The sequence below is a fragment of the Nannobrachium achirus genome (assembly GCF_963921795.1).
Source record: "Nannobrachium achirus genome assembly, chromosome: 4".
Lineage (NCBI taxonomy): Eukaryota > Metazoa > Chordata > Actinopteri > Myctophiformes > Myctophidae > Nannobrachium > Nannobrachium achirus.
Window position 1 is genome coordinate 55,388,095 of NC_137813.1, and position 12,651 is coordinate 55,400,745.

At 41.7% G+C, this 12,651-nt stretch overlaps 2 protein-coding genes across 2 annotated transcripts in view; both read right to left on the reverse strand.

Moving 5' to 3' along the window:
• Window positions 1-7,634, reverse strand: part of LOC308284135 (uncharacterized protein) — a gene marked incomplete at its 3' end in the record, with an annotated part of 29,033 nt that extends 21,399 nt beyond the window's left edge. Inside the window, exons 1-4 of the mRNA XM_080724680.1 lie at window positions 7,394-7,634; window positions 5,484-5,770; window positions 4,206-4,449; window positions 577-780 (exon numbers count right to left, since the gene is read on the reverse strand). Coding sequence (XP_080580806.1) covers window positions 577-780; window positions 4,206-4,449; window positions 5,484-5,770; window positions 7,394-7,528 — 870 coding nt within the window. The 5' untranslated portion in view covers window positions 7,529-7,634. The remainder of the gene's footprint in view (window positions 1-576; window positions 781-4,205; window positions 4,450-5,483; window positions 5,771-7,393) is intronic.
• LOC308284040 (histone H1-like) overlaps window positions 1-12,651 on the reverse strand; it is a gene marked incomplete at both ends in the record, with an annotated part of 409,737 nt that overhangs the window by 186,225 nt on the left and 210,861 nt on the right. The window lies entirely within an intron of this gene.

Sequence of the window (12,651 nt, forward strand, 5' to 3'; positions counted from 1 at the left end):
AACCACAGAAAGACTGCATGTTGACGCGAAGTAGCAGACATTCGCAAGCCCTTGTAAGCAGAGGCTTAGACAAACTGATTTTAAGTTAACTGTTCATAAACAATTTCCTAGGATACAAAATTCATGGACCACTAGTCCATTTTGGTTCCAACTTTCTGTACCCTCGCGGTGTTAATTTCGATCGCGCAATGCAAATGTAACATTACCAACCCGCTCACTCGGATTGGGGAGATCATTCCAGAAAGACAACCAGATCAGTTGGATCACAACATTCTTTTTGCAATATGTTAAAAAAATGGGGGGTACAAGTAACTTGTTCATTTAGATCCATCTGTATTCTGTGTCTGTTCTGTGTCTGTGCCACACTCCAACACAGACACACACCGTTCCTCTCACATTTGGAAAACTGAAGGCTATAACATTTTTGAACAAGCCCTCTCCTCCCTTTTTGCGCAATAAAGTTTTTTGAACAAGCCCCTCTTCTCCCTTTGTGCGCTACTGGCTGTTCCCTCAATGGTTGAGCATGCCATGAAGGATCCCTAAAACCACCTTAAAACAACCTTCCGTTCTGTATACCTGGTGGGGGTCTGGGATGGTGTTACTAGCCACGCCCCCTCCCTGGGACATAGGGGACACACAGTGAGGGGGCAGGGGATCCTGCTGGCCATGGCCTCCGTGTGACTGCTGTTGCATCATGGGAGCTGTAGTGTTGTTCTGTTGCTGCTGCTGTTGTTGTTGATGTTGGCGGCGATGTCCAAAGTTGGTGCGACGACTACCGGACTGAGAAAGCACGGTGGGTTGGAGGGCATAGAGTATAGAGATATAGTTCAGAGAGAAAGACGGGGAGAAGGTATGCCAGAGAAGGAAGGAGAAGAGGGCAGGTAGGACAGGGAGGAGGGAAGGGCATACGATAAAGAGGAGAAGGAAAGAGGGGAAGGGAAGGGGGGAAATATATTAATTATATATTCCAACACTCGTAGCAACAACACTGCTAATAAAGCATGCAGAGCTGATCAGTGGACAGAAGAACAGGAAGTGACAGATGACAGACGAGGAGTCCTCGAGGAAATCTGGTTGGTTCACTTATTGGACGTCTGGATGATAATAGCCAATTACGCAGACCATTTAATTAATTATAGCTGGAATGGAAACAATTTTAAGGACTCGCTACATGTCCTGTCTTCCTCACTACTGCCTCTCCGTCATGGTGGATGGACCGAGTAAGCTGTGCAAACACACACATACGCGCACACACACACACACACACACACCCTTTCCTTTTTAACAATTTTTGTATTCTTTCTCAATTATTTGTTTATTCTGTTTAGCTTCCTAACAAGCTTATCACATAAGCTTAATCTGCACCTACTGGTAAACCTAACAGTCACCTAGTCCAAAATAAAAACGAAATCCTTCAATGTTGAACCCTCATCACCCAGAGCTGGGCGATATGACTTCACTTGAACATATTACCATTTACAGACAATTGCCGACGTTCACAGCTTTTATCATTATCATACAAAGTAGCTCAAATGACATACTGATTACTGACTAAAGTCAAAGCAACAGATAATAAAACAAAATAACTGTTTCCCATGTTGGAAAAGGTGAAAATGATAAGATCCCAATATTGGATTGTTCATCTAGCTCAAACAAATACTAAACATCAATGACATTAGAGAACTCAACATATTGTCCAGTACTGATGCCCAGAAATGGATTAAAACGGCCATAGTTTTTAAGTACCTCTACATTGTATTCCAAATATATTAATGGTATTAAACATCAAACATCAAGACTAAGGTTATAGTGTGATTTGTTTGATGTATAAATACATCTAACAGCCTGAGTTGTTTGCCATCACTATTTTCGTTTTAAAAACTGATATTGGCAACAAATACTGGTATTATTTAGACAGATTATACTATTTAGACAGTTGCTAGCTAGAATAGTACGCATGTCTGTTACTTGTTCACATATGCCCCATGTATTGTACACTAAAATAGATGCATGCTGTTTTGCTTGCCCATAGATGCCAAGTTTGTTATTTAGATGTTATTTAGCATGTTATTAATTTATGTTAGGTTTGATGATTGCTTGGTATCCAAGTTTCTTTGTGGACCTTAATTGTTTCCTTGGCACTCCATTTATTTGACCACTTACCCCCTGTAGTGTGTTGACTAGATTGCACATGCAGTTTACTCCAATGTTGCTCTTTGTAAATCACTCTGGATTAAAGCATCTGCTAAATGCCTTCATTGTTTCTATTAAGGCTGAACCTGAGAGAGATACCAGGAAGTGACACACAGTCATGAATGGAGCCACAAGTCAAAGTCTGTCACTTAATGACTGAAAAGCCGGGATACACACCACCATGTTGGTGGAGTGGAAAAAGGAGGACTTACAGTATTTATTTAAAACAAATAGTTATATGTTCCTTGCTTGGTTATTTTCTCTGAACAGTTCTATGAAATCTCCCAGCACACAACAGAGTCATCTCATCTGACTGTCCCTCAGAGTGACAAAAGAGCGATAAGATCATCTGTTCCATCGACAGAATTTAAAGATTACTAGTATTACAAACTGTACGAGGAGGGAAACACAAATTCACTTTAAGAGACTGGTGTCCTGAAGGACCAGAGAAGGATAAAGCATGTGTTAATAGAACTATCTCTTAAATCTCATCTCAACCTAAGTCCATAACCCTAGTCCATATGATAAGTGAATGTAGGGGACACATTACTGTCCCCTACATTCCCAACTACTGTTTGATCTGCCAACGGAGTCACAGACATACACACAAACAACCACACACATTCACCAGTGGGTCAGCCGTGCTCACACCAACCTGGTTCTTTAGGGCGACGGGGCAGCGATGCTGAGCTAGATCCAGCATGGTTCTGTAGCTCTTAAAGCAGGACGGACAGCTGAACCGGTTCTTATGAACCCAGCGCACACACAAACGTACAAACACACACACGCACACACAAAGTTTGCGTTACCAATACTTGCGAGTGCAATTCCACGGAGTTGTATATGTATTTGTTCCCTAACCTCTAAACCCTGACACTTGCCCTAAACTTAGCCTAACCCTAATTCTAACCCTGACCTCCTAAGCCATGTTTACTTGTAGGAACAGTCCTTTCACAGATTTAGGATTGTGGATGGACTGTCCTCAAGGACAGAGGGTACAGTTGAGGAGATAGAATTATCAGATTAAGTGTGATAATATGTGCACGTGCTTCCACAGACCCAGTCTCACACAACCTCACAAACTTTCACTAAGGGAGGAATTTCACCTTTGGTGTTGCACCCTCGTCACATCAAGTGGTGATTTCAAGTCTCCAATCAGATTCCAGTGATGTCAAATCAAATTTAAGACCGGATATTTCTCTCTGACAAATGTACAAGTCGCATATTATATTGGCCAAAAACAACTCTGTCCACCCACTACCTCACTCATTCACACACACTCAACCAGCCTGAACGACTAATTGTGCAAAGAACGATGACATGCTGTCGACAGTGAAACACTTATTGCATTTCATTTAGCATGCAACTGGTGCTGAAAATCATACGTCAGTCTGATAGAAGACACCAAGAGTTAGACCATTATACTACTCAAAATCTGATAATTAGGGTTGGGTGCTGAAATTGATTTGCCGCAGATTTTGGTGGTTCATTTCAGGGCCACTTAAATGCCTGAGGTGTCAATTTGCCCCTCGCTCTAAACAAACTTTACAGGCAACAGAAGCATCACTGCACATGCAACTAGTAAACAAAACAAGCTTGCTCTGACAGCAGCATGAAGGCTACCATTAGCTTGTTAACTTAAACAGTGTAAAGGGGTGTAAAGAGGGAACATCCAATTTAGTCTTTAGTGGCATCAAACAAATGTGCAAAGTGTTTAGGACAGCCCTGTAGATAGGAAGATAGATCGCTAGATAGATTAGAAGTAATACATAGTATTAATAGATAGAATAAACAAATAGTATTAATAGATAGATATTAAATAGTATTATGTTATCGGTTCAGGCACCATTTGCATAGCACAGGCTTAGCGCATTTATCGAATAAACCCAAATAATCAAATGAACAGACCCTATCTTGTAATGATCATTTTCATCATAAACCAGCAGTTAACATACACACAACATACACAAATATAAAAATGTCGCAAATACACCCACCTTCACTCTTCTCACCTGGCTGGATGCATTATTACAGCGGTGCTGGGCCAGCTCCAACATGGTGCGGAAGCTCTTGCAGCAGTTGGGGCAGTCGAAGCGGTTGGGTCCATCATCGTGGATCTTCTGGTGGTTGCGCAGGTAGCGAGCAAGCCGGAAGGCCTTGCCACACAGATCACAATAGTAGCGCTTCGACCCATGGATGCGCATGTGGTTACGCAGGGACATATAGTTTGAGTACGGCTTGGCACAGAAGTCACACCTGTTGGGGTTGTGTGTGGTGTGTGGTGAGTGGATGTTGAGAGTGTGTTATCGCATGCATGTGTGGGTGTGAGACGGTCAGAAATGGGGGAAGAGATCAGAACAGAGAGAAAAAAAGGGTAAGTCTTGGGGTCACATTTTTACATGTCAGTAAACTAAGTACTGTACAGCAGTGGTTCTCAAAGTCCCAGTCGTTTCAGAGGGTTCCCAGCTAAATGAACAGTTTTAACACTTATTCCCCATTTAATTAAAAATAGCACATCTACAAGGTCACAAATCACAATGCATTGCTACATTGTTATATTCTGAGCAGTGATATGAGAATCACTGCAGGATACGTTATTTCATCAATCCGACTCGGTCCTATAATCATTTCAATAACATTTTAACAGTTAGCAATACATATCCGTATTTAGAAAATCAACAGTTCAGGATTGCCTTCACTTGTCAAGTGCAAAAACAAATTATACAATAAGTCCAATAAGTACACAATTCACTTCATGAATGTGTTACACATTTCAAATTAATGGCATGGCATGCATTAAACAGCTCTGCTCTACTTTGAGACTAGCCACATTTGTCATTGGTTGAGAGGGTCCATTTGACACATTGTACAGAGATGCGAACATGAACAGACAAGCTAAAGGAGATAGAGTAGGGATATATCCTTATCAGTTGAGTTGCACTGTGCATTATTTGCACATAAACCTACAGTGAGTGGGTACGGAAATTCGTACCAAATCAATACTATGGTCGCCTGATGCCGCAGTATACTTTACATCCCTATAGATACACAGACGCATAGAGGAAGAGAAAACTCATGGTCCTTTAATTGTCCAGTTTGATCTTAGCCCATCATAACCTTGATAGTCTGTTTTTGTAGTTGTATGTTTGTGTGTGCGCTCTGAATGGGCAATATGTGTGTGCGTGTGGGGGAACATAATCGTGCAAGAAGAACATAGACCTGTCACTCCAATTAAGAAAAGTCCTGTCTATCACATATCAGACAGTCATAGTACCCCTACCCACACACACCTGAAATCTCCAGTCCTGTGGGTGAGTTTGTGATTGAGCAGTGAGCTGGCATGCTTGTAGACGCAGGTGCAAAGGTCGCAGGCATACGGCCTCACGTCTTCCTCCATGTCGGCAATGACCGCAGCGGCAGCTGCTGCAGCCGCCCGGGTCTCCAGACTGAGGCTGGAGGTGGACGAGGTGGGCAGCTGGTCGCACCAACTGATGGTTGACGTCGGCTGTCGCAGAGGAGGAAAGGTTGTGTCAATGGAGTGACAGTGTTGCAGTGCGGGAGGTTTTAACAGCATACCCTTGAGACAGGCGGAGGATGAGAATGTGTGAGTCACATAATGGAAAACGATATAGGAAAAAAAAACACATGTTCAAAGTTTCCATAGACACTTAAAACCATATATGTATCGTTGCATGTAAAAATGTGTTAAAGTAGCCGATCTAACAAGTCTATTAGATCAGATATGTCCCACCCATTTAGAGTTGCCCCAAATAGGGAGGCTAGGGTGCATGTGGTTAAACTTCACATTTAGAATCAACAAATGAACCACACAACAAAATGGCATTTTTCCCCATTCAGAGGCTTTTGCCAACTTAAAGGTGACTGATGGATGGACCAAAACAACTAAATGATAGGCAGGACAGAGCATGCGAGCAGATTCACTTTTTTAAGTGACTAGAAATTGCGTTTGATGCATAGTGTCGTATGCAGTTAATGTTACGGGCTGTGTATAGTGATGATGAATATAATGATGAAAGGGGCTCAGTCTACTGAGCCACAAAGAGCCCTTTCAAAGTGCGGGGCGGCTTCCGCTCCGGTTTCCGGTGAGACAGCCTCATCATGTTTACTTTTCTCTTATTCACTAAAAACCATCTTCCAGGCCAAACACATTTTAAAACACAAAGTTCTGCTTCCACTACTACTACTAATAAAAACAAATATACCCCCACCGGAGAAAAAAACATGTTGCATTTGTGACTTTGAGAAGTTTTGAATAGCTAGCTATATAATATATAAACATCTCTGACCGGTTTGGACGGATAAGCGAGAGAAGAAAAAAAGGTTCGCGTGAGAGCCTGGCTCTCGAGCTAACGTCAAGCTAACGGCTGGCATTGTTACCGTTATGAAACAATATTACGTGCTCTTTAATTTTCAAACGCTCAGCTGTGTTTGAAACCCAAGCTCCGAGGGTTAACTAAAAACCAGAATGATTGAAAGGAGACCCCCGTTTTATGTGACGTGAGAAGCCGTGAATTAACGCAACAGAACGAACAAACACACGAAGCTATACGCTGGAAGCCCCAGCTAACCGACTAGCTAGCTAGCCAGGCAGGCAGGCTAAAGTAGGCCGTGGCGACGTTAGCTCGATGCTAACAATGTTTGTTCATGGAAAAAAATAACGGCCAGGGGGTGGATGAGGGGGGGAAACAGGCAGCTACGTTCTTATAGCTACAAGCTAATTACGTTAACAGAATGATGTTCACACAAATAGTTCATGAGTATATAATAGCTGGGTTATCGTTTTAACGCGTACGTTTATTTAATCAAACAGTGTATACAATGGAAGAATGGGGGGGGCTGTTAGGGGGCTGTTAGCTCGGGGCTTCATTTAATACATCACCGCTTGACCAAACAAAAATGACAATCTTCCAGCATTAAAAAAACGACGTTTGTTTAAAACGGAGTATAAAAAGTGTCGACGTTTGCCGCGTCGACACTTTTCTCCCCCCTCCTCCATTTGATAATAACGTCGTTTTAGATTAAGTCTCGAGCGGAACGAAAGGCGCTCGCGCGGCTCTGTATATATTTGATTTTTTTTTTTAATATCGCGGCTGGCTCGCGCAGAGAGGAGGTGAGGAAGAGGCTGCAGCCTCCACTAGCCAGCCAGCAGGGAGGTTTTTCAGGAGGGTTTTTTTCTTACTCCGGAGTCATTGGGATCCTTCTTCCAGAACAGCTGGGAACAGTGTCCAAAAGACTCCGCCGAGGTCACATAATTCACGCCATTCCTGTCCTGGAAGTCTCCGTGCGCGCTGCCCGCGGTCGTCCTGGCGTACATGTTCGCTTCTTTTGTTGTTTGTGTTCGACTTTTATTTTTCCTCCTCTCTCGGCTCGCTCTCCCTCTTCTTGGTTGAAAAAAGAAACAGGGCCGCTTTTGTCGGATGCCACCTCCTCCTCCTCCTTCCGAAAAAAAGAAAAGGAAAAACGTTCTTCTGTTGTTGTGAGTATTTTTGGCGGCCGACATCTCGACCGGGTTCGTTCATTGCCGCCTCCCACTGGACTGGAGTGTGAACTGCGCCCTCAACAACACCACCACAGACAACATTTTGATGTATTTGTCTTTTTAAATAAACTTAAATATTTGCAGTTTACAATCATTTAAGTATTTTCATTTATATATACAATTCAAAGGCATGTTAGGACATTATAATAAATACGTACAGAAAATATATGTAAGGGCATTACTTTTTTCCGTTTTAAACCCCCCCTTTGTTCAATATCAAGTCCAAACTAAGCATTTAGATACAAAAAAAAATATAATAATAGAAAAATAGAAATATAATAAATATAAGGGCAATAATACAAATTACAAGGTCAAAAGGTGCCACAGCTTCAGTACGGTTTGTTCCCACTTGTTCTGTCTGATGTCAGCATAGTCTCTAGTTTAGCTTTTATTCATAGACAGATACATAACATACAACCGCATAACTATTGAGCCTCTGTATTTTTCCCAATGGCCCTGCTAGAAAAAACAGCACAGACCAGCACAATTTTCATGCTGGTCTGTGCTGGTCTATGCTGGTTTATGCTGGTTCATGCTGGTCTGTGCTGGTGCTGGTATATGCTGGTCTGTGCTGGTCCCATGCTGGTCCACCAGCACAGACCAGCATGAACCAGCATAGACCAGCACCAGCACAGACCAGCATGAACCAGCATAGACCAGCACAGACCAGCACCAGCACAAACCAGCACATGTTGTGTTTTACTGCTGGTCTGTGCTGGTGCTGGTCCAGCATAGACCAGCACCAGCACAGACCAGCATGAACCAGCATAAACCAGCATAGACCAGCACAGACCAGCACCAGCACAGACCAGCACCAGCACAAACCAGCACATGTTGTGTTTTACTGCTGGTCTGTGCTGGTGCTGGTCTGTGCTGGTCTAAGCTGGTCATATACACATAGGGACAAACACCCATTTTAACTAACAGGTTCCAGTGGCGCCGAGGATGAGTGCAGGACTGAAGCGCCAGAGATAGTAAGTTCGAATCCCACTCACAATGTCAAAAATAATGTCACAATCTAATATGGTCAAATACCCATGGAGCAGAGCATCAGAACAGGACTCAAGCACCAGAGCAAAGAGCAAATTTGACCAGCTAAACCTAGACCAGCACCAGCACAGACCAGCAGTAAAACACAACATGTGCTGGTTTGTGCTGGTCTTATTGCTGGTCAGCACCAGCACAGACCAGCACCAGCACAGACCAGCAGTAAAACACAACATGTGCTGGTTTGTGCTGGTGCTGGTGCTGGTCTTACTGCTGGTCTTGTGCTGTTTTTTCTAGCAGGGGGCTATAACAATATTTTTAAAGATACATTAAAGGAGAAAAATAAACAAATAAAACATTCCCCATTCACATCCTTGATACAGAATATTCATCTCTTTATGAGTTCAGAACCATAATTAAACAGGTTGAGTACAATGAACAAAACAACATATAGTGATGAGAAATACCCAATTACAATCGAAGCAACTTTATACTTTGTTTTGTGCATGGATACGTTTTAAGACGACCAGTACACCATATTCACCACTGTGACTTAGGTCCGCTTTGAATCCATATTTATTTTTATCAGAGTAACTGAGAAATGCAACACCAACTTTGTCAACTCTGTAATACCTTCTTTCATGTCACGTATATGACATATCTGGTATCCGGTTGGGTTCCAGGGTCAGAACTGCTTGTGGTCTCTCTATATACAAATATATGGAAGACATACGTAGAATAAAACAAATGTTAAACAGTCTTGTCTTACACTAAATCAGAGTTGATAGATAAAACATAACCACTTTGTTAATACCAGTAAGACTCCCTAATCGCTCCACAAATAGGGCAAAAATGTGTTTTTCCAAAATCTTCCTGATCCATGTTGATGACATGAGTGTAGACATGCTGTGTAGTGATTTTCGTGATTTTAGGGCAAAATCTGTAGGAGCAGTGTCCAAAAATGTGTTTTTAAAAATCGGCCTGAAGGGGGCGCTATATGGGACAGATTCATGGTGATGGGATGAGTGTAGACATACTGTGTAGCGATTTGCGTGATTTTAGGGCAAAAACTGTAGGAGCAGTGTCCAAAAATGTGTTTTAAAAATCGGCCTCATGGTGGCGCTAGAAGAGGGCCATGTGAGAAATGAGGGGTGGGGTGTCCGCGTTGCCTTGGCGGACGAATAGGTACCGGCCCCGGCTCTCCCGGACCCTCCTAGCCCGAGTTACGGCATTTTATGTGAGCTGCAGTGGAGGGGGTCCTCCACTGGGGGCGCCACCACTTTTGCATCCGTTCTGGAGCACCAGGAGTCGGTGGTCCCTGGGAATTCCCCGTGAGCAGCCCCGTTGGGGTGGTCATTTGGTCATTTTTGCACATTTGGTCATCTTTTACATCTGGGGGTCCCCCAGGGACCTGGGGGTCCCTGGAGCTCCGGGGGTCCTTGGAGGTTGTAGTTTGGCAGCCAAGGAGCGTGTGTGCAAAATTTGGCATGGATCGGGGCAACGGTTGCGGAGATATGAGCAGGGCAATAGTGTGACGTGTGAGGTGTGACAGACAGACGGACAGACTGACTCACTCACTCACAGTTTGTGCAGGTTTTGATAGTAAGTGCGCCCTACGGTCGCAATAGACACAGTATAAACTGACTGAAATGTAATCCTTTTGTCTCTATATTTGTTTTCTTTTTTTACATAAATGAATGCATGCAAATAAGTATAAATAATAAATAATAAAGTATAAAATAAAGTGATCAAAGATAATGTTGGATCTATTGGAATAGGTTATTTTTTGCCATACTCTGAAAAGTAGTGGTCACATTTGGACTTAAATTATATTTAATGGGTGAATATACTGTAGAGGATAGATAGAAAGTTAATATTCACCTGACTGTTTAGGGGAAGAGGCTACTCAGGACTCAGGAGGACTGAAGTGGTGGAAAGTAAATTTACTTAACTACAGGTTTGAGATACTTTCATTTTACTGGAGTATTTCCAATGTTTAATACATTGGATACATTTCTACTCCACAACATCTCAGAGTCAACTATACTTTTTACTCCACTAAAATTATTATAAAACTTTAGTTAGTTAGGCTACCTTTTAGATTTTGATTATTATTACAAAACATACATTAACCATTTCAGCCCTGTGTACACTTCGCCATTTGAAAATAGCCAATCTACAAGCTCACAATGCGCATTGTGAGCTTGTAGATCTGCTATTTTCTAAGATGTTTATACTGTATATTTAAAACCTTTGAAATGGGACATTCTGAATAATGAGTACTTTTTTACTTTTGGTACTTTATGTAAAGATGTTGATACCAATAATCGTGTACTTTTACTCAAGTACGTTCTGAATTTCCGTACTTTTACTTTTACATTTTAGTATTGTATAACCTTTCCAGTGAAAAAATGAAAAGGTAATCTAAAAAGTCAACCAAAAAATGAGTTTCTTGCAGAGGGTCACTCCACTGATCAATAGCAATACACGGAAGACTCGTGCACTCATTCTGCCCCTCCATGACTAAGTACACGTATCGCGATGCCCCAAATGCCTTAATACCAAAGCTCCAAACAGCCCCCCAAAAAACGCATAGGGCGTGGCCTACCTTCTTGGGCTCACCTTAACGCTTATAATATATAAGCGTGGGGTGGCTCACGGTAGCTGACAGAGTATAACATCTTGCATTGGGCCTGGTGTTCAACACACCAAGAGATACCCATGTACCTGACAAAATATTTCCTAAACGTCAAGGATGTCCACAATTTCAACACCAGAGGCAGCTCCACAAATCATGTTCAACCGAGATTTGACTCTAAAAAAGGTTAAAATGTGTTTTCCTGCATGTGGAACGCCCTATTGAAAGCCTTAAAGGAGTGTAAATCCCTATTCCTTTAAACTCGGTCTGAAAGGTCACTTGCAGGCGGCTGCTACTCGAGACTGACTTACACGTACAGTACCTCCCCTTTTCCACTGGAAATATATATATATATATTTTCCTTCTTTATGATTGTTTTTTTTATTTATTTTGCTATTGATGTTATTCTCTGCATAGTGTGTTTATCCGTCTGTCATTCAATGTTTTATGAGATACATAAAGGTTTTCCTGTGTAAGAAAAGCTTACTAGGGTCTCCTTTTAGTTGTCCTTGTACCAGTGAACTGTTATTGTACTGTCATGAAACTGTACCTTTTACTATGCAAACTTCTAAAAAGTCTTCAATCGATCAATCAATCAATCAATCAATCAATCAATCAATCAATCAATCACAAGCTTATTTAGCCTTTCGTTATTGGGGCTGGCAGGCTAGACATATTGGTTACCATCCAGTGCTGTGCAAGTTCACACTTAATAAGATCTAGCGCAAAGGTCAGTTTGGTCAGTTCATACACATTAAAATTAACCAGCTCATGTTTCATAATTCACAATTCTGAATTTTGAATTATGTTCACAGTAAAAAAAAGAAAATGACATTTCAATAGTTCCATTATAAACAGTTGGTTGTGGATTAAAAGGTCAAATGGAATTCACCAGCCATCTAGGGCCCAACATAGAACAATGATTTCATTATACACGCAGATTAAAGGGGTATTTCACGTAAACAAAAAGGGGGGAAAAAACATTTTATCGTCTAATCATGCTTTTATGAAGACCGTGAACAGTTTTTAAGTTTGAAGCAATATTTAGATTTAGATATTTGATGTAAATGTTCTCAGGCCCTCTAGCCCCCCCCCCCCCCCATATTTGATGTAACATTCACATCAAATATCAAAATATTAAATCAAGAAAATGAAAATCTGTTCAGGGTGTTCATAAGCCTGATTAGACAATAAAATGACCAGTGAAAGTGAACTGTACCTTTAATGATGCAGCTTACAAAAGAAATACATAAATACAACAATAAAAATAAAC